General features: G+C 43.1%; 1 protein-coding gene across 5 annotated transcripts in view; it reads left to right on the top strand.

Annotated features, from left to right (window-relative positions):
- LOC127602198 (citron Rho-interacting kinase) overlaps positions 1–25,835 on the top strand; it is a 40,279-nt gene extending 14,444 nt beyond the window's left edge. Inside the window, exons 15-39 of one of the 5 annotated variants that reach the window (XM_052068147.1) lie at positions 787–897; positions 5,570–5,763; positions 6,336–6,471; positions 6,562–6,666; positions 6,853–6,993; positions 8,157–8,276; positions 10,672–10,897; positions 11,120–11,278; positions 11,431–11,454; positions 12,295–12,450; positions 15,370–15,550; positions 15,905–15,993; positions 16,090–16,194; positions 16,719–16,888; positions 18,403–18,483; positions 18,563–18,698; positions 18,775–18,914; positions 19,008–19,100; positions 19,790–19,898; positions 20,585–20,713; positions 21,931–22,011; positions 22,103–22,181; positions 22,270–22,443; positions 23,861–24,149; positions 24,990–25,835. In XM_052068147.1, the coding sequence (XP_051924107.1) occupies positions 787–897; positions 5,570–5,763; positions 6,336–6,471; positions 6,562–6,666; positions 6,853–6,993; positions 8,157–8,276; positions 10,672–10,897; positions 11,120–11,278; positions 11,431–11,454; positions 12,295–12,450; positions 15,370–15,550; positions 15,905–15,993; positions 16,090–16,194; positions 16,719–16,888; positions 18,403–18,483; positions 18,563–18,698; positions 18,775–18,914; positions 19,008–19,100; positions 19,790–19,898; positions 20,585–20,713; positions 21,931–22,011; positions 22,103–22,181; positions 22,270–22,443; positions 23,861–24,149; positions 24,990–25,013 (3,252 nt within the window). In that variant the 3' untranslated portion in view covers positions 25,014–25,835. Of the gene's footprint in view, positions 1–699; positions 898–5,569; positions 5,764–6,335; positions 6,472–6,561; positions 6,667–6,852; positions 6,994–8,156; positions 8,277–10,671; positions 10,898–11,119; positions 11,279–11,430; positions 11,455–12,294; positions 12,451–15,369; positions 15,551–15,904; positions 15,994–16,089; positions 16,195–16,718; positions 16,889–18,402; positions 18,484–18,562; positions 18,699–18,774; positions 18,915–19,007; positions 19,101–19,789; positions 19,899–20,584; positions 20,714–21,930; positions 22,012–22,102; positions 22,182–22,269; positions 22,444–23,860; positions 24,150–24,989 lie in introns of all 5 variants that reach the window. The other 4 variants (XM_052068144.1, XM_052068143.1, XM_052068148.1 and 1 more) reach the window with 4 other exon arrangements.
- Positions 25,836–27,185: the final 1,350 nt, after the last annotated feature.

The following is a 27,185-nucleotide window of genomic DNA, read 5'->3' as shown; positions in this document are numbered from 1 at the left end:
ATGTGCACACCCTCCTATAACTGAAGATGTGTCCGTGTTCAGAATGAATCAATCACATTTAAACCTATGTTGAAGTGGGGGTCCATACAGCTGTTCCTCAGCTTGGTGTTCCTGCTCCGGACGCTGCGTAGCCTCCAAATCTAATGCCATGAAAGAAACAACAAATCAGAAACTTTCTTTCTCTTCTTACTGTTAATCTCTGTATTCTCGCAGCTTCCACGGCCAATTTTTAGCAGTACGCAATCGGCACTGTTGAGGCTGTGTGGCAGGGCAAGGTACTTGAATGACAGACATGTGGAGACTCTGCCGATCATCACCGCGTCCACTGTTGACTTTTGCACCAAGACTCAAGTATTCAGATTCTGCTGTCAGTCTGCTGCCTGAGGGGAAAAGATTTTCTGAGTTGAAGCGCAACAACTCATTTGTGCGCATAAAAGATTTGCTCCTTATGCCCTTCCCCCAACCCTTAAATCTACGCACGGTTCATGTTCTCCTGAGAGCTGACAATGGAGGGGGGGTTCACATGCCCCCTCATCAGACTCAAGAGCAAGCGTAGCGAGTATGCGTGATGAGAGTAGAAAGACATGATTAGCCCATGAAATGATGATGGCTATCAGGCGATGATATTTCTAACTTAAAGCCCAAAGACCGCTTAGAAATGGTTCCTCTGCGTGTTTTTTTGTCACTAACTTTCCACAGGTGATCACCGACCTGGAGGAACAGCTGACCTCACTGACTCAGGAGAATGCTGAACTGAACCGCCAGAACTTCTACCTGTCTAAGCAGCTGGATGACGCATCTGACGAGCGAGAGGACCGCCTGCAGCTCAGCCAGGATGTGGACCAGCTACGTCGAGAGGTGGCCGACCGTGAGATGCATCTTAACAACCAAAAACAGGTGAGCTGCTGGCTGTCTTGTATTGCTAGCTGGTTTCTCTGTCGCGGTAATCCCTTTGCGCTTTGCTGTGCAATTATAGAATACATTTTGACCGCTGTGCACACATTACATATTTGAGCATAAATGCGTTCAGTCGTTTTCATTTGAATTGTAACTTTTAGCCAAATGCCACCGTTCCACTTTACAAGGCAGGTCACAATTCATTTTAGTTACAGCTAAGAGCGATAAACCTTCATCTGGCTTTTATTTTCACTTGTGAAGAAGTTTGATGACAAATTCAATAAAGGATGCCAATGGGAGCCTTTTTTTGTGTTTTGCCTTTTGGAAGGTTGCTGTTCATTTCAATCAGGCACATTTTGAGAGGTGCATTTAGTTTTTCTGATCATTGAACTGCAAACTCCATCCTTTGAATACTTTTGTCCCTGTAGTTGGCACCTCGATGAAGGGTGCCTGAAAGTGGTATGGTTTGTACTGTGGAACAGTAAAAAAAAGCAAACAAACAAAAAAATACAAAGTGTGAGTAATGAGCAGCACAACTGAATCATTTTATTTCAACCCTGTAGATTTTGCCAAAATGTTAATCTTCTTCAACGACTTAATGTTCAGCATTCATGGGGGAGGGGGGGGGGGGGTTGGAAAATTGAAGCAAATAGGGAAAAGGACGTACTGGCAATTTTACACTTGTTCAATTGCGTTTAGGTCAGGATTATTGCGAGGCCGGTCTATTCTTAATTTTCGACAAATTCTTGAGATAGTCTCTGATGCTGTAAAGACCACCCTGTTGGTGTGAGAGTTGTCATCTTGGAGGACAGACTGGAATTTGGTCTTCGAGTGTGTAGATAAAGCCAATGTCGTAGGAAGCAGTCATGCATTTTTTTCCAGTCACTTCCATGAATAAAAAAAGATACTTTTATCGTATTGCACTGATGTAACAAACTACTACTGGAACCAAATGAGCACAGGCTTCACCATAGAGCTCTGGATGTCGATGACCCGCATCCCACAATGCATTGCGCTAATTGTAAACAATTCCATTTTGGCAGGGTAAAAAAAAGCGTGCATGCCATTTGAGAAAAAAGCCACATTTTGACAATGGTGGACAGCTGTTGTGAACCAAAATGTCACAACAAGAGTGGAAAAAAGAAGGGATGAGCATTCCACAGTTCATTGAGCCAGCGTTGCAGTCCTGCGGTCGGCAGCCCCCACCGCTGCTTGCTGCCCCTTCCGGTGCGCTAGATCTCAGCTATTGATCACAAGGATACACCAGTGCAGTTCTCCCCATCTGCCATGTCAAATAGTTGTAAAACATTCCTGGAACTTGATAGGGAGCTGTCCTTTCCAACCTGTCTGTCTTGTATGTATCTCATTTTGTCCTATTCGTGTTCAATTCAAGTGAGATGTTGCTGAAATGTTGACTGATAGAGTCTAATTTTATCACTGCTGTCAATCATAAATCCTTCGCCTGGCACTGCTGCTACCCTGTGTAAACAAATGCACGTGGGAATGAGGTCACGCGATGTTCGAAGCTTTTTCTCCACATCAGGATTGGCTGAAAATTGTTGTCTTGTATTGTATGGGTGTGGGATTTGTCTGTGGATGCTGCAATATGATTGACTGATGAATGATGAATGAATGACAAATGACAGAATGATAGAGAATGTAATGACTTCCGGTAGGCCCATTGGCATGAAGATAGGCGCCAGAGAGCGGGAGTCTTCGTGAAGCGGTGTCACGGCGAAGTAATTGACAGAAAGGTCAACAAGTGGCAAAATAACATGAAACGTTTAAGACTTCTGAAAAGCCTTCTCTTGGCTCACACTATAGTTACGGACCGGGCGCCCGACACAATCGCCTCCGGGTTGGTCAATTCTGAATGTCAAGTGATTGACGGACTGAGAAGAAAGAAAAATAAATAAATAAATATAAAATTTTGATACTGTACTTCCCTGCTAAAGCTGCTGCCCCTGCGGCATGACCGCAGATAAGCGGGAGAAAACGGATGGATGGATGGATTTTGATATGGTGGACCACAAGGCTACAGCCTAGGCAAGCCCGTTGGTCAAGGCGGATCTGACCACTGCCTGTAGAATCTCATCTTAATATAAAGAATTATTTTAAAAATATTTATATTTTTCCCCCAGTGAGCAAGATGCAACCTCTGGTGCTTCACACCATCACTCTACAATTAGGGCACCTGGTGGTCCCTCCTAGGCCAATCGAACCCCCTGCCCTCCCAATTCCCCAAGAAAATGTCATTAGTAACAAGAAAATAATCTGTTTGGTATCTCAGAAGGCACATTTAGGAAATTTCACAGGGGGGCAATGCAAACAAGTGCTCATTTGGGCTGCTTATCGCCCAAACGCATGCTCCCTACACGTGAGACATGTTTTAACTGGACAGTATACCATTTCTTGTTGACAGTGAAATACAGAACACCAATTGTCAAACTTTTAGTTTTGTTTGTGTTCACATACTCATGTGCTGCTCTTATTTTGCTACACACACCTCCTGGGATTTAATTGAAAGCAGTTTTAGTGAGATTTCACACAATTTTTTTAAGCATCCCACCCACATCCTCTAGTGCAAAATACAATAATTGCATAAACAGTTTCATAGCTCGCTGTGAAGCAACATTTTAGTCTGCTGGGTTTGAACGTTGTGCACCAAATTCCACCCTGTTCTCCAAAACAAAATGTGTGGATGTATTTATATCAGCCAGCGATAGTTTTTCAGTTCAGTCTGCTTTTTCTTCCCACCTCCCACTCATAGCCAGTCAGACGCTGGGTTTTCACTAACATGCATTATGTGATATCCTGCACAACCTGTGACAGGAGACCAAGACATCTCTCCCAGCTCTGACACTGCAAAGTGTAAATCTGGCAGCAGAATCTCTCTGAATAATTCTGTATTCTAATGTGTAATATTCTGGTTGGAGCCGAGCGGCAAGAGAGCGGGGAGGCTGTGCGATGTGTGCACAGCTCCAGTGGGAGGATGCGTGTGGGCGTCCAGTAGCGCTCTCGGTCCTGCCGGTTGTGTAACCAGCATTGGAAGGAATAGACGAGGGATGCGGTGGTGTGTGGGAGGGCGGAATGTGTCATCCTCATCACTCCCAGGTCGTGTCAGCCGTGGAAGCGTTGGACTTCAGAGAGCTGTGGTGATGCTGCAAGACCAGCACAGGCTATATTTATCTCCCAACATTTAAGATCGGCTCTTTGTGTAGGCCGTGTGATGCAAAAAGAAAAATGTCCTGTGTCAAAATGTGTAATTTAAGACACCCCGCAGCTATTTCAGAACAATGTTTATCACAGCAGTTTGGTTCCAATTCAATGTTCAAGAACTTAAGGCATTTGTATTTGTTGAGCATTTATTTTAGGTCCGGTGCCCGGTTATTTAAAAAAAAAAAGTTTAATATGGAAAAATACCTCCAACATTCTGTTGAATGATCTTGAAAAATGATCATGTGGATGGAACTGCATACATAATTTTTATGTTATCACGGCAGGAATCGGGATCAGCATGGCAACAGCTGGACTTGATTCCTTCAGCTGGACAACTTTCCTTTCTCCTTGTCTCTGTTTAGTTTGTTTCCCGAGCGGCCTCTGCTCTTCATCTTATAAAACCAACTGATATTGCAAGGGTTTTAATTCAGTTTGATGCTTTGTATGCTGCTAGAGACAAACTTATTCTGAGATGCGTATGGGTAAATCCTTCACTCATCTGTATCAGCAGTTTTTAAAATATTGTTTACTGCTTGAGTGGCATCGGTCCCAGTTGTGACATCTGATCCTCCCTAAAAGTCTTAATGCCCACTGAAAATGTCATTGGTGAACTCTTTTGACACCCTTTTCACTGACTGAGAAGTGCCTAAAACAAGTATTTCCCCCAACTCGAGAAGGCATGCACTGATTGAGGGAGGAAGAAGTCATGACATGTTGGGGCAGTCAGCTTCACTGTGTGACAGGTTCCACCTCACAATTCCCTTTTGTAGTTGGTTCAAACGGCCTGGTGGTCGGGTGGTTAGCGCGTCAACCTCACAATGCAGAGGTACCGGGTTCGATGCCAGCTCCGGCCTCCCCGTGTCGAGTTTGCATGTTCTCCCCGGGCCTGCGTGGGCTTTTCCGGGTACTCCGGTTTCTTCCCACATTCCAAAAACATGCATGGCAGGCTGATTGAACACTCAAAAACTGTCCTGAGGTGTGAGTGTGAGCGCTGATAGTTGTTCATCTCTGTGTGCCCTGCAATCGGCTGGTCGGTTCAGGGTGTCCCCAGCCTACTGCCTGAAGACAGCTGGGATAGGCTCCACTACGCTGATAATGCAACCTTTTTTTGCGGCCATTTGCTTCTGTGTTACGTACTTTGTAGTCTTTCACTTATTTATTTTCTATGGTAAGTTTGGCACTTTTTATATCTCAATTTTTCAAGTGACTTGAAACTTTAGTTTGCACACAAGATGGGGTAACAGTGCAGTTTAAGTATGTGCGGCTTTCAGGTGAAAAAAACCTGACGAGTACTAAATTTATTTTGTGGGTACGTCTCACCGGTACGCGCAGCAGACCCGCATTGTGCGGTAATGCCTTTCTGAAAGTGTCAATCAAAATTCAGCACTACCCTCGCAAAGAAATAAATCAAAGTACATGCATCATTCTATGCTCACCCTTCACTTTTATTCAGAATCTCGAAACACTGAAGACCACGTGCACGATGTTGGAGGAGCAAGTCCTGGAACTTGAGACATTAAATGATGAACTGCTGGAGAAGGAGAGACAGTGGGATGCCTGGAGGGCAACGCTAGAAGAGGAGAAGAACCAGGCTGAGAGGCGGACGAGGGAGGTGCAAAGAATGCTGGACACTGAAAAACAGAACAGGTTAATAGAAAACACGCTGGCTTTAATTGACACAATGCACTCAAGGTTTAATGATATTCTCTAACCATTTTGAACACTGTTTTCCTTTAAAACACAAAGAAGTGGAAAGCATATGAAAACTTGTTCAGTGGATGAATTCTTTTGAAATAAGCTTAGTTTGTCACACCAGTTTCAATAGGCCATGATCTTATGTAATCACAATACCTGTTACATATTCGGAAAGAATAATAAGTGACCGTCTCTACATCGGAAGGTTGCGTTTGCTATTATTGTCCTTGCTTGCCTCCACCTACACTCACTGGATGCAAAAGGATTACTCTCGTGAAAGGATCATCTCTTGCTCTTCTGCATCCAAACAGTATGTATAAAAATGTGGGCTCGTCAAGGCAAGGGGAATTTGCTTCACAAATTAAAACACCCTGACACAAGAAAGAGATGTGGCGATGTTCATGTGATTTGTGTGGCTGAGCTGGAACATTAATTGGAAACTTCTTTCAGAATATACCACAGTTGAGCTATAAAAGCATTTCTCAAACACAAAGAAAAACAAATGTTTTTGTTCTGTCCTTCAGACTACGTGCTGAGCAACGCAGCACTGAGTCTCGTCAGGCTGTGGAACAGGCCGTTAAGGAGCACAAAGCTGAGATGGTGGCACTGCAGCAGATTCTCAAAGACCAGAAACTCAAAGCTGAGAGCCTCGCGGACACCGTGAGTGTTTTTCCCCTGAAGAACAAGTATTGAATAGCCTCCGTGGTTTGCGTGTGTTGCAATGACCGCATCCTGTTTTCTGTTGTTTAGTTGAACGATTTGGAGAAGAAGCATGCCATGCTGGAGATGAATGCACGTAGTTTGCAGCAAAAACTGGAGAGTGAGAGAGATCTGAAACAACGGCTGTTGGATGAGGTGCATTCAGCGTTTTCACACATTATCACGGATCTTTGATGACATCATTACACAATCAGCGTAACATATGGCAAAATAGCCACAAAATTCACTTGGACGTTTGTAGCGTCCTTGGGCTAAATGCTAAATTATGTTAATTGTATTGGAATCTGATCATGTGCCATCTCATCTGTTGTCCTTTTGTAGCAAGAGAAGCTTCAGCAGCAGATGGATGCTCAGAAGGCACATATCTTTCGTCTGACGCAGGGCCTGCAAGATGCCCTGGACCAGACTGACCTGCTGAAAACTGAAAGAACTGACCTGGAATATCAGCTGGAGAACATCCAGGTGCTGCTACATGTACACACTCTTACTGTACTGGAAACTACATCTGCGTGTCTATAGTACATAAATTCTATGCTACATTAACGTGCATATCTTCCTCGGCTAAGGTTGTGGTCACCTTTCAGTGAATTAGACTGAGAATTGTTCATAAGAGGGGCACCAAATCCAGCATTTTGAGTTGTTTGTCTTTCTTTCAATGTCTCTTGCATCCAATACAGATTTAGGATTCTTTTGCAAAATGAATGTGTATACATTTGGCCTTTGGTATCCAAGACATTCAGAGGAGACTTACCAAACTGAATCTACTTCTTAATACAGTTATCCCTCACTTATCACGGTTAATGGGGACCGAGATCTCCTACAAAAGAGGAAAATCCGCAAAGAAAGTACACCCCCGACCCCGGCGAGGTCGCGAGGGATGACTGTACCGCCAATTTCAGGTCGCAATTATAGGAACCATCAATACGAAACAATCCAAATGGCAACTACTGCATGAACATCAGGCGCAGTGCAGAATCAGTATTTCGCCAAATAAACTGTCAATTGAATACATTTCACTTCTCTCTCAATATTACATGGCATAATGTGTTCAGATTGAGGATGAATTGGAAATCTGATTGCTTCAACGAACAGTGATGGCGCTAATACAGTTGGTTATCGGCAAGCACTACTAATTCTGAAGAGGAGATTCACATGGCAGCTGAAATCTTAAACAACAGCATGAGTGGTGGTAAAACTTTTTGATGGGAAATTATATAATTCATAAGGAACTTTTTGCTGCTTCCTGTACTCTGGTTGGAATTTTACAGTGTTCGGTTTCGTAATAAGTCACAAATTATTTTGTGATGTGTACTAGCATTGCTATCAGAACGAAAAAGGCAAACCAGACAGTACGGACAACCAAAGTCGTCACCCCACTCTTTCTTCACATTATCACGTTTTTTATGATCATTACCGGTATTGTCATCAGGTGATGTGACTACAGCACGGGTCATGGCATTATGATATGGTTTCTATTGCGTTGTTTTACTTGAACGTAAAAAGCATGTTTGGTGTCACACACATACATTCCATCATTGGGCTGTGCCCACATTTTGCATTATTTCTCTGTATTTATATTTCAAGTATTTGAGGAGAAATTCACGGCAGTAGTGATGTTCATTTAGCTCCACCTGCAGGCTGTGTACTCCCATGAGAAGGTGAAAATGGAGGGCACTATCACCCAGCAGACCAAGCTCATCGACTTTCTCCAAGCCCAGGCCCATGGTGGCTCGAAGAAGAAAAAGGTCAGATCACATTTCATAGTCACTTAAACAATATCCACAAATGTTCATTTTTATGTTGCGAGAAGACTCTTCGAAACATCATTTTATGTGCAGAGGTGTCAAATTTGTTTTCACCGTGTTCCACGTTGTTGTTATGTTGCCTCCGGATGGCAAGTGACCCAAATTCAGAGGTACCTCTGTAAAGTCTGGGGGACTACTTAGTTATTGTGACTTTATATTCTTGGAACAAAAAAAAATTTGAAAAGGTTTACGTGAACCTGGTTTCCTACTTTTTATAATATAGAAACCCAATTCCAATGAAGTTGGGATGTTGTGTTGAACAAATAAAATGTCATCTACGCTCCATAATATCATCAAAAGTTTCAGAGAAATCACTACTTGTAAGGCGCAAGGCTGAAAACAATGCCGGTGACCTTCTATCCCTCAGGCTGCACTGCATCAAAAACCAACATCAGTATGTAAAGGATATCACCACATGGGCCCACTTCAGAAAGCTAATGTCACCAACTACAGTTTGGCACTACATCGCCCGTTAAGTGTAACTTTAAACTCTTCTGTGCAAACTGAAAGCCATTTCTCAACAAAAAAGCTTCCCTGGGCCCGATGATGGACTGATGCAAAGTGGAAAAGTGTTCTATGGTCTGACAAGTTGCAAGTCCCTCTCCTTGGAACGACCTCCCACTGAAGGTCAGGGAAGCCCCCTTCTTTAAAACTCATCTTAAAACTCGTTTTTATTCTTTGTCTTTTGACTCACATGAGACTTGATTTTTAGTTTTGTTGTTTTTGTGCTTTTTACTGTCTTTGTTATTAATTTCTTGTATGATTGTTGCTGTATAAATTCTTTTTTGCTCCATGTACAGCACTTTGGATACAACGGTGGTTGTTTTACAGTGATCTAAAAATGCAGTTGAGCCAATGGCATCGGCAACTTACCTATTCGAGAGGTCACCATTTATGCTGAAAGGAACAGACAGTTTTCATAGGAAACATATGCTGCCATTCAAGTAACGTCTTTAAATGGTTAGCCCTACTTATTTCAGCAAGACAATGCCAAACCACATTCTGTTGTGTTAAAACAGCATTGCTTTTTCGGGTATGAGACTGGTCTGCCTGCAGTCCAGACCTGTCACCCATTGAGAATTATGCAGCAGATAATACCCCGGACTGTTGGAACAGCTGATGCTGTACATCAAGCATGAATGGGAAATAATTCCACCTATAAAGCTTCAACAATTACTCTCCCCAGTTGTTTATTGAATGTTTTGAAAAGAAAAGGTGATGTAACACTGTGGTAAACATTACCCGGTCCAGGCTTTTTTGGAACGTGTCGCAGCCATAAAATTCTATGCTCTATGCATTATTTGCTCATAACAATAACGTTTATCTGTTTGAACATTAAATATCTTGTCTTTGTATTGTCTTGGTTGAACATGATTTTCATATAATCGCATTTAGTTTTGTTTCACACAATGCCAAATCTCATTGGAATTGGGTTTGTATCTGAAGATTATACTTGGTGTATAAAAAATTATTGAAATCAAAATCCTATCAGGCGGCCCGGTAGCCCAGTGGTTAGCACGTCGGCTTCACAGTGCAGAGGTGCTGGGTTCGATTCCGGCTCCGGCCTCCCTGTGTGGAGTTTGCATGTTCTCCCCGGGCCTGCGTGGGTTTTCTCCGGGTGCTCCGGTTTCCTCCCATATTCCAAAAACATGCGTGGCAGGCTGATTGAACACTCTAAATTGTCCCTAGGTGTGAGTGTGAGCGTGGATGGTTGTTCGTCTATGTGTGCCCTGCGATTGGCTGGCAACCGATTCAGGGTGTCCCCTGCCTACTGCCCGAAGACAGTTGGGATAGGCTCCAGCACCCCCCGCGACCCTTGTGAGGATCAAGCGGCTCGGAAGATGAATGAATGAAAATCCTATCAATCCTATCTGGGCGGATTCTGAAAGAAAGTTATATATTGTAATGCGAAGTTGTGACTCTTTCTACATGCCAACTATGAGTGCAGATAATGCAAATAATAAAGAAATGTGCAGCCACAGGCATGAAACACATCCACGATATTTTGTCGGTTCTACTTCAATTGCTTAGACAGGAAATGTCTTTTGCTTTTGTTTTTTATTGTTCTACCTTATCTTTTCTGTCTGATTTTGTATGCAAAAGAACATATTTTAAATGACTATGCGGAGAGCTGGAAATTACTTACTACTCACTTAAATGATAAAAGTGAAATCCGGAGGCAACAATGGATGATTAAGTTATGTATAAGTGGTCATTAAAACTCCCACTAACTTCTCTGCAAAGCAACAACAACGTATACTAAGAATCAAATCGTGGACAAAACCCGCTCTCTGTTCTCATTTTACTTACGCTTTTGCTGTGTATATCCTTCCAGAGTCTTTTTGGGCGTCGGCGCGAGGACCTGTTGGCTGCCATGGCTGCTCAGGCACAGGCCCAGGGACAAAGTCAGGGTCAGGTCTCCCCCGTGTCCTCCATCCAGCCCGTTCCCCTGCAGTACAGTGATATGAAGGTAGCCCTGGACAAAGAGCGAACTCGCTGCTCTGAGCTTGAGGATGCACTTCAGAAAATGAGAGCCGAACTGCGATCTCTCAGAGAAGAAGGTAGGAACGGTTCATCATCTCTAGTTTTGGAAGAGCACAAAAAGTCCATTAGACGTTGAGGTTGTTTCTTTTTGCGCCACACTGTTGCCGTAGCAACTAAAACATGATTATTTTCATGCTCATCAGAGCAAAGAGGCGAGCCAACACGCAAATAATAGCAGACAGATACTTTTCCGCTCCAGGATGAGCAATGTTATGAACAGGAAGTGATTTCCATCCCAGCGCTGCAATACAAGGAAAATAGCAGCTCCGCAAACCCAGCGGCGGCACGACAACAGATGATGATGTCCGCCATGGTGAAGTCTCCCGATCACCAACAAGTCCCACCAAATCTGGTACCATCCAACTCGGGTCGCAGGAAGGAGGTTGCAACGCCTGAGGGTGAGTCAGAAGATGATGACATCTTTGTTCAAAAAGCCAGTATGGGAGTACGACGCCATATTCAAAATATCCCGGCCCTTTCCTGCACACAAATATAATCCGACACAAAAAAATGCTCTCTTATGATCCTTTGTCTTTCACACACCTTGCAGAAAGGAGGAGGGTCACATTTGAAAGTAAGTTTCCCCAAACTCATGACTCCTGCAGTTTGGTCTCTTCTCCCTTGTCTCCCTTTGCCTCACCCATCCCTCAAGAGGCCAGATTTTTCAAAGTTGTGCATGCCTACAATGTGGCACATCCCAGCAGGCCAAACGTACATTTGCAGTTTTGCAGTGCACAGCTTTCGAAATCTGCCGCATTGTTATCTTGGTTGCTGAAGCTTAGCCAGTCTGATTTGCGGAACTCCACAGTGTTTATCCACCCATTACAATCCCACTTGTGCTTCGCGTCATACTCGTACGAATAAGCCTGTTGATAAACACTGAAAGGCACAAAACTTTGTGTCACATAAGGAATCCCAATCTAAAGGTATTATTCAGTCACCTCATTGGGCAAACTTACTTACTGGATAAGAAGTCAAAGTTGCATCGATTAAGATGGCTGGCTTGAGAAGTGGCTGCCTTAATGTTGCAGACACAAAGACACAAACGGACTTTCAGGTAAAGCAAAAAAAAAAGTGAAGCTGCAGTGAAATATATATTTTTGTCATACTGTTTTGAGTGATTTGACTCTCATATGCTGACCATGGTATGCAAACTTCGAGTAAAATCTTCCTATTGACTGCATAATGCCTTTAAATGCACCAGCCAGTCGTCACAAGCACAGGGATGAATTTAGCCATTTAGACTTCAGTTTCAGTTTTCAGCTGCTCTTGTCCTCAACATCATTTGAAACCACTTTTTTTTTTAACCGATTTCATAGTTGGTATGGCATGATGTATCGAGGGTTTGATAGAACAAGATATGACTGACATGAAGGCACCTGCTCTCTGACGGTACGGCCCTTATTGTATTCAGAATTTAGCCGGCGAATGAAAGACAGTCAGAGGGAAAGAGAGAGGGCGCACCACCACACCGCTCACCGCTTCACAGTGGGACTCAACATGCGCGCCGCCAAGTGTACCGTTTGCCTGGATACAGTGCACTTCGGTCGACAAGCCGCTACCTGTCTCGGTGAGTTCCAGTTATGCAACAGATAATTTGCTTTCACGGGACAAGTATTTGTCCGCCAGGTTGGCGGGTGAGATTGTGATGGTCCTCTATTCTATTCTCTTCGATAAACACTCAATAAACAAAACAAAATGTGTCGATCTCCAAACATGGCGGTGCGTAACATCATAACAAAACTATGTTCTTAAAACTACTGTGTCAAAAGCAACCAAAATGGTGCGAAATAGCTAACCCAGCTCTTCGTCCAAAAGGAACCATCCCCGCGCTGGGCTATATATACCCAGTACGTTGGGTTGAGGATTTGACCCACCACCAAGTTTATTGTAGTTAACAAAAACTCATGACATAACTAAAAGTAAAATTGGAAAAAAACTTTTCTTAAGAATGAACTTTTTTTTTGTGTGAAATCTAACTGAAACTATATCTTACATCTCTAAAATGAACTAGATCTATATTTTTTACAAAAATGCCCTTCGTTTTTGTCTTTTTCACTTCACGTCATATAGTACTTGAGCTTTTGGGGTTCATTTTAAATATCTATCTATATGTATTTATATATAGGAAGGTCAAATCAATCCTTTCAGAATTTTACTTTATTAATATTTAGTGAAATTTTCTTTTTGTTTTTTTTAATGTTGGACTCACCAAATACTCCATTCATCGAAAAAAACTAAAACTAATTCTAAAATTAAAAACTTAAAGCATTTTACACACCTGCTCTAAAAAACATGTTTTAAAAAAATAACAGAATTAAAAAAAAAAAAAAAAGGAAAAACTCACTAGTGAAAAATCCCAAATTGTTCCAACACTGCTCAGCAAATTGAGTCAAGATTTTGATCTAACAAGCGATAAAAACTACCCTTACCCCTGGCGGGGGTGCACAGGAAAGTCACTCACACAATGTTTGGCAAAGTTTTTACACTGGGATAGGCTCGGCGACCCTTGTGAGGATAAGCCGATCAGAAAATGGATGGATGGATGGATACCACTCCTGAAACAAACCACCTAGTGGTATTATCCCTGGGTGCCATTCACCATTCACCCTGACTAGGATCTGAACCCCAACTCCCGTGTCCAACGTCTGCAGTAAAAACCCCAGAGCCATCCAGGCGCCATGTTTAATTCAACTTCACGACACAACAGTCAGAGAAGGTGAGCGGCTTCAGCTCTTCAACCTGCCCAAATCCAAACTTCAATCCTAACTTCTGAGTCAAACAAATTATGAACCCAATCTGTTCAAAATCCACAGCTACACAGCATTTTGGAGTATGACTGGCCCAGTACTTTAATTGTTCATGCGATCGTATAAACTACCGTATTGGCCCGAATATAAGATGGTGTTTTTTGCATTGAAATAAGACTGAAAATGTGGGGGTCGTCTTATATTCGGGGTCTAGACATTATACCCATTCACGACGCTAGATGGCGTCAGATATAATTGAAGCAAATGCTGAACTTGACTCCCGAGGCCAAAGTGAACCCCTGTCACGAAGAATAAAAATTCAAATAGCGGTAGCGCGAAGAAGAAAAAATAGCGGAAAGAAAGAAAAGAGAAGAAAATAATGAAGCGATAACAGAATATGGAGAAACGTAGCGACAATCTGGAGAAAAGTGGGTCAAAGATCGGCAGCTGAGGAGAAGTTATGATGTAATTTACATTTCAAAAACCAGAAGTCATTCATTTACGAATGGGATTGCAATTTAAGATAAGGTAAGATAACCTTTATTTGTCCCACACTGGGGAAATTTACAGTCTACAGCAGCAAGATTGTGGGTAGAAAGAAGAAATAAGAAAAACAAAGTGTTTGCATTCACAAAATAAATGTTACAGGTTCAATGTACACTGTTCAATTAAGTGCAATATAAATATAGATATAGATAACACATTTTATTTTTTATTCAGCAGCCTGACAGCTGTCGGTAGGAATGAGCGGCGGTATTTAGTTTACATATTTAAATGTTCAGATATTAAGATTTGAATGGGGCAAAATAACATGCTGTTTTTCTTAAATATATTGTTATAATCATTTGTTTCAGATGTACTGTAATTATTTTCTGTATAAAAATTTATTTGGTGTCTTTTTTCGAAATTGAGTCTTGAAAAAGAGGGGGTCGTCTCATCATCAGGGCCGATACGGTACTACATTGAAATTGAACATGGAGTTGGAAAGTGAGATGTTGAATCCTTTGTTTGAGTAATTTCCATAAAAAAAGGTTTGATAGTAGCTATCTAATATCTATAAATATGTGGAGTACAGTTTAAAAGTCTTACGCCATAATGCAATGCTTTTTTAGAATGGTATTATGGTATTATAATGGTCCTTATAATTATTTCTGAGTCACTTTAACTGATACCGACACAAAAACAAAAAATATATATTCAAGACAATATGGCACGTATTATAAAATAACTAGCTGGTTCGCCGCCCTCCGGGCGGCTTATCAGCTGGTTCCTGCGGAAGGCTGGTAAGGTGGTGGTTCGCCGCCCTCTGGGCGGCTCATCAGCTAGTTCCTGCGGAAGGCTGGTAAGGTGGGCCTTCGGCCCACAAAAGTGTTGTTGCTTGGTTCAACTTTTTGTTCATCTTCATTGCTTATCGCGAAAATAAAGAGATGTTTAGCTCTACTAAATAACTAACAATTGTATTGCAATGCTTGTGGGTAGACAACATTTTTTCGCTAAGATGCCCGCGCGATCGTAGTGAGCCACTGCCTGAGCGGCGCAGTGGCGGCGCGCAGCGGCGCGGTGAAGTAGGTACGTTTTGAAAAGGGACAGACGGAAGGACAGACCGCGTGCGGCACGACGCGCAATATATATATAGAAGATATAGGGTTTATAGTCACTATTTCAAAAATGCTCATTTGTGTTGAGGAGCCACAACTTTGTATGCCATTGCTGTTCTTGTGATATTTTCCCTCCCTCAGAATGTCACGCTCTGTGCCATCCAAAATGCTCCCCGTGCCTTCCAGCGACGTGCGGCATGTCGAGCGATTGCTCTCTGCATCTTTCCGAGAGCTCGTGTCGGGAGAAGGGCAACTCTTCGGGCCAGCAGATCAAAGATGCCAGCGGGCACATGCACCTGGAAGGATGGATGAAGCAGCCCAGGTCAACTCACTCACTCACTCACTCACTCACTCACTCACTCACTCACTCACTCACTCACTCACTCACTCACTCACTCACTCACTCACTCACTCACTCACTCACTCACTCACTCACTCACTCACTCACTCACTCACTCACTGATGTGCGGGATAGGATCACGGTCAGCGATGAATGCTGTGCGTGACTTATACTGACTTATAGACGGGGTTGGTGTAAGGGTGCTGAATAAAAACGGACGGTGGAACAAATTCAACTCATTGAAATGCTTCCGCTTGAAAACAAACATTTTTTGGGGGGAAAATGTCGGTGGAAAAACTGGTGGCCTTTTTCAACATTGTGCTACTGCTTTTGCAGAAATGGAAAGCGAGGCCAAGGCTGGGAGAGGAAATACGTGGTCCTTGATGGGACTAAAGTGTCCATCTTCGAGAGCGAACCCAGAGAAGGTTACTTGAGTGTTCACCTGAATACCACGTAGCTTTTGAAAGCTGAAGGCTTTTTTTTCACTGTGCCTGAATGTGGCACCTTTTGTTTTAACTCAGATTCAACGAAGCCACTGGAGGAGTTCGACTTGTGCATGTCTGATGGAGAGGTCGAAGTTCATGGAGCGGTCGGGGCCACTGAGCTCCCCAACACAGCTAAATCAGGTGTTACGTAATTCTTCATATAAATAACACCAAACACATTTACATAAGGAACATGGTTGTAACAGGTTGAGATTTTTCATACTCGTTTTTATTTTTGCGTTGTTTTTTGAAATTCCGTTTTCATAGCAAGTTTGTTAGGGTTTTTTTGGACTAGTTTTAGTGTTAGTTGGAGCATTTGTTGAGTGCAAGATGGCAATCAAGTAAACCAGAATTCTCAAGCAAATGACTTTCCTTCTTCTACAGATGCACAGCAATTCCAAAATAAATACATTTAAAATAAACTCTAAATACTTCTGTGATATTGAAAAGAGGTAAATAATGGACATTCTTGCTATAATTGTAGTTACAGTTTTATATCCGTAAGCTCTCGTCTTAGTTATTTTTGAACTATTTTTATTTCGTTCGAGGTAAATATTTTTTTCCCAACTTTAATTTGAGTTATTCTGTTAGTTTTTGTCAACTATATTATCCTCGATAACAAGTCAAGTATTCATTAATTTAACTCATCGATTGTTATCCTTCAGATGTTCCATATGTCCTGAAGCTGGAGGCTCGTTGTCACACCCCTTGCTGGCCTGGACAGTCCGTTTACTTTATGGCTCCCAGTTTCCCAGACAAGCAGCGCTGGGTGGCAGTCATGGAATGTGTCATCGCCGGGGGGCGAATCTCTCGGGAGAAGGCTGAGGCGGACGCAGTGAGTATCTCGGCACTCGGCTGACTTGTCATAGTGGTCTCTTTTCTGGATGTAATCGCTACTATCGGGGTTATTCAGGAGAGTGAACTGACTCTCGTTTTTAACCTTTTGTCTTTTTGGATGAACTCATGATTCACTTTTCTCTGTCGTTAATTGTCATCTTCTTTCCGTCTCTCTCCCTCATTCTTTTGCTTTATCTTTCCCAACTCTGTTTGTTGCGTTTCCATCTCGCCTCATTATATGGGCATGTTTTATTGATTTGTTGGATTTGACCCATTTCATTGAGTATCGTTGCGCACATAGGCTGCTGTGTCCAAAAGACAAATGGTTCTATCTCCTCTGGTCCAGGTAAAAAAGTGCAAACACCAGACTTCCTGACATTCACACCTGGCTAACCCACTTCCGCTCCCACCCAAGCCGCCACCTGCCTCACTGAGATGCCCCCTCATGTTCACTTGTTCTATCACCGCAGCACGCATTTCTTGTGAAAACCACATCATTATGATCCAAGTGGAAGAAAAAAAAATGCTCCGATGTTGAGAACTTCCCGAATTTCACTCCTGTTGCATGTTTTTGGTAATATTTTGTTTCGGTTGACTTCTTGGTTTTCTGAGTGGCATGCATACACAATGATGAAAATGCATCACTTTATAGATGAAGGCAGCGCAGCATCATCATTAAAATGAGCGTGATGTTGCTCAGTAAATGTACTTAAGATCCTCACTATGCGGCCCATTGATTGGAATGAGATACTCCATTTCCTTTTTTAGATGTTTATTGCAACATGCCTCAACACTCCGTAGAATTGAAAGTTCAGAAATATAAAACTACATATTAAATTTAGGACAAAGATAGCTTTACGTCAAAACTAATCGCGATAGACAATGTGAAATATTACTAACCACGTTGGCCTGCTTTTTCAACCAACGGCAGTCTTCTGCTCGAGATAATTCTTATAGTAAAAAAAAGTGAGGCTTCAACATACTCATTATATTAACTTTGTATATACGTTTGGTCAAAACAAGCAGGAATGATGAGACTAAGCCTACACGGCAAATGCCGCAACAACAAGCACTTCTCAGTTTCACGTAAAGCAGAATGAGATTCTTTAACACGCGATTTCCGGAATCATACTTATACTTATATTATACTTATAAAATAAAGGTATACTATTTCAAAACAAAGATGGCACCAATGACATGTTGGTTTTTCATTGTAAGATGCAGCGATCTGTAAAAACTGTAGCATTTTTCTCTCTTTAAAGGCAGTTTTGATATAACTTTGAAATGAGATCCTGGCACACTGCATAGGTCTGTTAAAGCCAGCCATTAAATGTACATTAAAAAGTCCATGTTGAAGAATGCAAACTTTCAAATCGACAGATTCAAACTGCATGTGACTGCCGACCTGTCCTCACTTGCACACACCTCTGCAGGTGTTGCGTTTGTTCCGTTTGCCGCTGCCTCCCTGAGAGCGACTGACCCAGTTGACCGTCAATGTCTTCTTGATTTTAGAAGCTCCTTGGGAACTCTCTCCTAAAGCTGGAAGGAGACGACAGGCTTGATATCAACTGCACTCTTCCCCTTACAGACCAGGTGCCGTAATTGTCTCACATGTCGACTGTATGGTCACATGTTGTGTATTAAAACCCTATGCGCCTGACTGTGCCCGCAGATAGTCTTGGTGGGCTCGGAGGAAGGTCTGTATGCCCTCAACGTGATCAAGAACTCGCTGACCCACATTCCTGGCCTGGGCTCAGTCTTTCAGATCCACATCATCAAGGAGATGGAGAAACTGCTGATGATTGTTGGTGAGAACTGAGCCTCTGATCACAGCTGGATGGACGAGTGAGTGCCACACGCTCAACACCGCGATGTGTGCTGCAGGGGACGAGAGGGCCTTGTGCCTGGTGGAGATCAAGAGAGTAAAGCAGTCATTGAGCCAGTGCCACCTGCCCAGCCAGTCCGAGCTGGCTCCGTACATCTTTGAGACGGTGAAAGGATGCCATCTGTTTGCTGCCGGCAGAGTACGTCTTCGTTCGAGTAATGACAGCGCATACAGTGGAAAAATGTGACCGGAGACAGTTGAGGACGTGCATGTGTTTGCGTTGTCTTCACAGATAGACAATGGCTCCTGCATATGTGCCGCAATGCCGAACAAGATCACCATTCTACGTTACAATGACAGTCTCAGCAAGTATTGCATTCGCAAGGTGAAATGTGATCGATCCCTGGCTTCCGTATCCACACTGCACTCTGCGTTCATATCATTTTTAGGGACTTATCCTAAACAATTACTATTATTCATCGTGTTCCAACACACCAATAAAATTGTGCGCAAAACGATTTTCTTCATAATTAGAAAAAAAATTGAAAATGTGTGTCTAGGTTCACACCGACTCTCGGTCATCCAAAAGCCGCTTCGCAGTGCAGATTTTGAGACTCTCTGCCATGAAGTCAGCTATGACCACGCCCACAGCAGAGCAACCCTCGCTCTCACAGATCCACTGGCCTCCGATTGTCTGTCTTGAAATGACCTTTTAACCACCTTTACACAGATAAGGCCTGTGTCGCCGCGAATTTACGTCATGAAAACGGAGCCTTTCATGATCATTTGGATCTAATTGTTTGATAGCTATCTCAATATCTCAAAGCAAGTCGAATCAGGTTACAATATGTTTTGTGCCAATCTATTATTTTATTCCGCTGAATCCAGAAGATAGTTCTAAATCTGAGTGAAACTTCATCACCTCAACTTAGTCTAGTCTTAGCCCTCAACTGTAACATTTCACACCGGAAATATTTTGGAGCAGATCTGCAATATCGCTCTGACGCTCTCATGGTGCAACTGTATAATTCTGGAATTTAAACAACAACAACAACAAAAATCTTCATTTCATAGGAAATTGAAACTTTGGAGCCTTGCAGCTGCATCCACCTGACGAGCTACAGCATCATCCTCGGCACCAACAAGTTCTACGAGATCGAGATGAAGCAATTTGTACTTGAAGGTGTGCTCAGCGGCAATTACTTTTTCACATGCTCGTGTTTACTATACATTGGAATTGAGGAATTGGAAAAACTTCTCATCCAGGGCTTTTTGAAACTGACAACTACTTCTTGAGTTCCGATTAAAGCAGAGGGCTACCAGTTTGATACACGCTTGGAGGAAATCTGCTCAAATGACCTTTATCTGTATGAATGGAATGAAAAGAAATTAGGATATTCAGACCGCTATGTCTTGCTTAAATTTCAGTCTTTGTCTCTCTTTTGAAATTTGGGCGTTCTGCTCAAGCAGTTGGGGGTTGGGCTTCCAATTCTGTTTCTTTGGGAGCACCGTAGATGGCGGAGGAAACAAAGTGTTGTGGTTAATGGCCTTTTCTGTCAAAATAGGTATTAAAACAGATCTGGTTTATGGCCACTCCGCCGTCGTCAAGGAAACCAGCCAATCGAAACTGGAAGGGGCTGAGCCAAAATCCCTAGAGTGACAACACCGTGCTGCTCATGTTTAACGATGTCAAATGCGATCTTGTGGTTTTCTTACGATTGATTTGTGATGTTGTCTTGGTTTTGTTCAAAATAATCACAAGCCCAAGATCAATTCAATTTGAATTATTCTGTATGCATGAGTCTTTCAAACAACATTTGAAAAGTCGCCAACTTTTTTAAGACGCATCATGTGTTTTGTGTGCCGCAGAGTTCCTGGACAAGAACGACATGTCACTGGCCTCAGCAGTGTTTGCTGCCTCATCCCATAGCTTCCCCATTGCCATCATGCAGGTGGCCAGCAGCATGCAGAAGGAGGAGTACCTTCTGTGCTTTCATGGTAAGCGCGCAGACATGAGGGAATAAAAAACATACACTGAATCCTTTCTTTTGTTTGTTTGAAAGTGTGGGACAGTGAGCCTTGATCACCCCTCTTGCCACAAATGAATGATAACTCACACACTGCTAAAAAAAAAAAAAAAATTAAATTAAATCCACAGAGTCAGGAAAAATGAATAAGCGGTCTCAGCACATTTTAACCACTGTCATTGTAATTAACACCCAAACAGCCTCCAACTTAAATCTCATTAGCGACAACGCCACCCTGTTCCTCTCCTCTCACTGTCGCAACCTCTGTGTCCTTTTTGATAATAATCTCTCTTTCGACCGACACATCACCCAAATCACCAAAACAGCTTTCTTCCACCTCAAAAATATTTCTCAACTCCGCCCGTCACTTTCTTTCAATGTTGCTCAAACCCTCATCTACACCTTCATCACCCACCTTAACTACTGCAATAGCATCCTCTCCAGTACAACAAAAGTGTTTTCAAAATTAAATGTATTATTATTATTATTATTATATTATCATTATTATTAAAAGCGACCGCTATAGTACACTTTTCACTGAAGTACTGCTAGAAACTCTCACACACACACACACACACACACACACACACACACACACACACACACACATTCACCGACATTTATCTGCCAATTCATTGAACTGTAAAAGCACAGTCAGCAGAAGCACACTAGTGGGTGGCTGCAGCTGTTTTCGCTTGTAAAATACCAAAATGTTTTGATGTAAAGTTTAAAATGGCTTAGCTGACGCAGAATGCACCTCTGCATTGTGCCAAAGGGGAAAATTCAATCCAAGTAGTTAGCAGACTCCTACTATTGTCCATACTCGTTGGCGTAAGGCCTCTTCGGAAAGTCAAATCTACTAATCTTAATGCCACCTTGCCTTCACCTCTACACACACACACGCACACACACACTGTATAATCAACGCAGTCATCTCTATGAAACCCCCATCAACAAACACAGAAGATATCAACAGGGCGTATTTCTGTCAGTCGTCAGCAAAATGGGCGTCATCAGTGACGGATTAAGTGATCTTCCTTATGTATTGATGAAATGCCCACCTCTTGTACTGGCATCATAATTGCATGATTTTTAAATGGCATTGGACGAGACCCAGTTCATGACTTCATTGGTCATGCAAATGAAACTCTCGAGTGGACATTCATCTTGCATGTCTCCGTCTTGCAGAGTTTGGCGTGTTTGTGGACACGTATGGACGAAAGAGCCGCACTGAGGACATTAAGTGGAGTCGACTGCCTTTGTCCTTTGGTGAATACGCTTTATGAAGCCACATCATTTTTATTGTTATTATGCATGAAGTCAATCCAATCCCTTGGATTGCTTGTGTTTTGTGATGCAGCCTACAGAGAGCCCTACCTATTTGTCACCTACTTCAACTCTCTGGACGTCATCGAGGTTCAGGGTCACGCTGCTTTGGGGTGAGTATCACTGGCCACCGAATCACATTTATGAAATGACCCGAAAGTTTGTGATGGACCTTCATGCCCTGGCCTTTTGTGTTATCAGTCCTTCAGTGCTGGCCCACCTGGACATCCCCAGCCCTCGCTATCTGGGCCCAGCCATCTCCTCAGGAGCCATATATTTGGCTTCGTCCTACCAGAACAAGCTGCGGGTCATCTGCTGTAAGGGGAGCCTTATCCGAGAGTCGGGAGAGCTGCAGAGGACCGGATCCAGCAGAGGGTCAGCTGCTCCTCACTTGTCGAGAAACATTTTACATCACATGTGTGAGTGTGTGACACAGTTTCGCCAAATCATCCTGAGAATCAAGAATCGCCTGTTTTACAAACTCTTATTTTGTTTTGCTGAAGTTCGACCGATTTAGCAAGAGGGCCTGTCTTGTGCAACTGAGCCAGCCCTCCTACCACCCCACGCCCGCCAAAGTACTCCTGTGCCAATGGCGCTATGGGTTTTGTTTCCATGACGACAAGTAACTGATTGCTGCACTTGAAGCTTTGAATTTAAAAAAGCAAATAAGCAATCGAGCATTTGTCGCTTAACGGAAGCGAATGCCATGAATCAGGATTATTCTGTTCTCAAACTCAATGCAGCTTTTCTTACCATTTCAACCGCAAAAAATAAATAAATAAAACACCACTAATTTAACCACAATTGGACTCTGGCCATTGCTTGAAAGTGGCTTTGGATCTTGTACTGTTAAATATGTACATTTGGCTCACTGGTAATTTGGCTGGCAACCAGTTCAGGGTGTCCCCTACTGTCCCAAGACGGCTGGGATAGGCTCCCCCTGCCACCCTTGTGAGGATATAGCGGATTGGAAAATAGATAGATGGGATGCCACAGTGGTGTGGAAGCCCAGAGCGACTAGCTCACATACACTTTTTCAGGTACTGTGTTGGCTGTTAAAAGACTGATTTGATTCTTTAATTCCACATTCGAATACAAGCAATTCAAAAGTCATTTTATGTCAGATGTCTCCTTTCAAGTTTGAGCCATCAAATAGTGTTGGGAGAAGAAGCTAAAGCTAAAAGTGGCCTCGCTGCTTCGAAAGTGAATGTTTCGTTTTGACAGAGCAATTGTGCCATCTGTTGCTCATTAACACGAATTGCAAGTTGTCTTGCAAAATTCAACTGCTTTGTCATCGGCTCCCACTTGGAGGAGGGGGACGCCAGGGGGGACCTGGTCACTTTGAGACAAGTCACACCAAAGTAACTTTCAGTTTCTTTAAAAAACAAAAACAAAAATATGCACTTATGTTACGTGGAAAGTGCATTTCAGTAGTACACATTATTAAGCACCTGATGGCTAAAGCAACAAATGAGACATTCCACTGATATCGGGCTGTCCAGATGTCAGGCGAAACGTCTTCTAACACAGCCACAACAATCCACTTTTGATCGATTTCATGTCCTGATAATGGAATGGCCTGCATGACTGAGAGTACACACAGGCACTGGTCTGCATTGCACAAAGTGGACCCCCCCCCCCCCCCCAAATAAATAAATAAAAAACCCTGATAACTTGGAAGGGCCACACTTCAGCCAAGCCTTTTTCTCCTCCATGTAGAGTCAGTATCCTAAACCCCAAATCACTGTTGTACACAACCCGATGACCCTTGGCCTTTGCCACGCGTCTCCAGGAGTCCCAGCAAGCGAGGCCCTCCCACCTACTCGGAGCACATCACCAAGCGCTTGACGTCAGGCCCCGGCAGTCACGATGGCCTGCATCGAGAGCCGAGCACGCCTCACCGCTATCGAGAGGGACGCACTGAGTTCCGGCGCGACAAGTCTCCGGCCCGCCCCTTGGACAGGGAGAAGTCGCCAGGCAGGGTGCTGGACAGCCGCAGGGAGAGATCTCCCGGACGATTTGGGGACAACAACAGACTCATTGCCGGGTCGGTGCGCACGCAGCTGGCTCCTGTTAACAAGGTATGTTGCCTTTGTCACTTCTATTATTGTCTGACCAACATGCATGCTCTTATTGCACAATAAGGGACATCTGACAAATATTCCATCATCAAAACACGAATACAAAAACGAAATAAAAATGAAACATTTTCAAAACTGCTCAAAAAACAAATGAAAACTAACAGAATAGTCATGATGGTGTAGTGCTACACTCGCCTGACCCGCATATAAAATCTGGATGTGAATGGTTCATCTTAATATGTGCGCCGCGACTGACCGCTGACCAGTTCAGGGTCTAGTCCGCCTTCGGTCCGAAGTCCACTGACAGCACAAGTGACGCCCCTGTTCAGGATAAGGGTGTTGAAAATGGATGGGAGAACTGTCACGCCAACAGTCAAAATGAAATGAAAAATTATGGCACATCCATAATTACTACAGTCCTAATTAAAACACAAAGACACTAAAGCATACGTAGCCTCTCATATAAAAACATTCCTAGACATTGGATGGGGCTTGTATCCATTTTTAGCCATGATTTGGATCAATCACTATCCGAGTCATTCCTAAACTCAAAAGTGTCACCGGCCTAATTTGAAATCTGACAACTTGTCTGTGAAAACAGAAAGTCTTGTAAAAAGATTTGATACATTTAACAGTTGGACATTAGAGGTAAAATAAATTTGACTTACCAAAGTTAATGCGCATTCTTTTTTTTTTTTTTTTAGACAATGTCAACCATTATCCCTAATTTTGATGAGTAGTGTACCAACATGGAAACCCAAGCCCAGTCATGTCCACTCAAGTAGAGTACAAGCACACTGCCCCTCCCTTTTTTCCTTTGCCTGTCATTTGTCTTTGCAGGTATGGGATCAGTCGTCCGTGTGAAAGGTCACCAGCGCTTCTTTTGGACAGGCCAGTGACTCACACTTGACTGACAGGCGGCCATATTGCCTGTAACACAGTCACACATCATCTTTTGACGATACAAACCTGAGATGTGCTTTTTGGAGGCGGGGAAGCGTATTCCACGGTTGAATCGGTGGCAGGGAAAACGCGTGGAGCATCTATTTTATAATGGATCGTTGGCGTAATTGTAAATAGTGTTAGGAGTTTTTATAAAAGGGAAAAGTTGGCCAGTACAGCCATGTCTATTTTTGGGTAAAATGAGAATTTCTATAGATGGTTGCAGGGAGCCTCACACCATCAATATCCATTTCTTGTATTCATGGTCGTGAGGGAGAGGTCAAAGCAATTTGCACACGAATCAACTGGATTTGAACAGGATGTAAAAACTTTTTTTGGTTTGGTTTTGTTTTCCACGGCAAACGTGAGGTTCTCTTTTGTGACCGTATTTCCTTTGCTATCCACTCGTTGCATATAGAAGTGCTTCATTGAATACAATGTTGTCTTGTGTTGTTTCCAAAGCTCAGAGTGCTGCCTCAACTTGCTCTTGTTGGTCCACAGCATCCCGTCCGTGTGTGCTGCGACATGTCGTGGATGTCAATGGTGTTGTTTCTTTAGTGCCTGTGTGACCACCTCATCAGTAAGCATGACATGCACTATTTAGAGCAGCTTGATTTTTTCTCCTGCTTGTTATTTTCTGTCAAACCTGCGTTCAATAATTAGAGGATAGCAACGCTAACAAAGGATTTTCCTGATTTTTAGATATCTACACAAGACATCATTAAAACATGATTGAAGCCCGCGGTCTCCCTGGCATCTTTTCAGAGCAGGTCTCTCTCACATACACACCATACAAAACACAGCTGGTTCGTCTAGTTTATTTCTCCTTAAATTCTACAACAATGAAACGCTCATGGAGGGGGGAAAAAAATCTGATGAACAAGGAGCACTTGTAATTACAGGAAATGGCTCTATGTACAGCTACAAACTCGCCTGACAAACAGCTTCAAAGTGCTTTTCCAACAGGAGGGAAACAGGTGAAGGGGAAAACCCAACAGAAGCACAAGTGATCCCCTTGTGAGATCTGAAATAGAACGGCTTGGCACCCATCTCTACCAGGGGGGATGCACAAGCATGCACACACCCACTAATGCTTGTTACATTCTCATGTACACACACACACAATTGCTCTCACACATGATTGCTGGGCTGTTGCAGAGACCCCTGAAACGGAGCTTGTGAAAAATACAAGACGAAAAAGTTGCTGAGCAAGTGACCGCCACGGCAAACGTGTCGGCCACCCTGTCAGGCTTGAGTACTGACAACAGCCTTGTTTCGGTCCCGGGTGTGGCACTGGCTTGCGGATGTCGGCCAAACCGGTGCCTCCTCACATCATTGTCATTGATGCTTCGTGAGACGTCTGCTGTGCGTGTGTCACATGAGATCTTACACCACTCGGTTATAATAATGAGCTGTGGCCAACAGCACGACTTAAATGACAGATGAGTACACCGGTCAACTCCCATTAAACCCGCACGGCTCTACCTCTAATGCAGTGGACAATCATGAATAGGAAGGGGATTGTCACAGCCATTAAGGGGCGTGATTAACTCAGCGGCGGCTGCGTTGACCAAAAGAAAAAAAAGCAAGACTTGTTTTTTCAGTGATAGTCCTTTGTTTTGTTCATCTGGAATATGAGTGAAAGACTCAATATGATCATCTATCCAGCCATTTGCGTCATAATAACAAAGGTCATAATTGAGCAACAAGGCGCACTTGACAAAGGGAGCCCTGAAAGCCAAAATCTCAAAGCAACTATAAACAAGTGTGCGTCATGAGTGTCTAGTAAGTAGAGGTAGTGTTTGTAAGTGAATGGAGTGTGTGTGTGTGTGTGTGTGTGTGTGTGTGTGTGGAGGGGCTTTGCGTTTGAATTGATGTTGCTTGTTTTGGACCTGTTCTGTGTGTCAATGCGTGCGTGCATAGACTCGTCACTCCACCACCACAAGCACGTCGACACTGATTATCACGTGGCAGCCGAGTTGTCAGAATCCAAAACACTCTTTAAACAAAATAAATAAAATCACCTCATTTAAAAAAAAAAAGGAGAAATAAAAATCAAATACTACAGCATCCAAACAGGACACCCTACGCTTC

Source organism: Hippocampus zosterae, chromosome 6 (genome assembly GCF_025434085.1).
Source record: "Hippocampus zosterae strain Florida chromosome 6, ASM2543408v3, whole genome shotgun sequence".
NCBI classification, from domain to species: Eukaryota; Metazoa; Chordata; class Actinopteri; order Syngnathiformes; family Syngnathidae; genus Hippocampus; species Hippocampus zosterae.
Note: the sequence above shows the minus strand (reverse complement) of the source record. Positions and strands in the feature narration are given on the sequence as shown.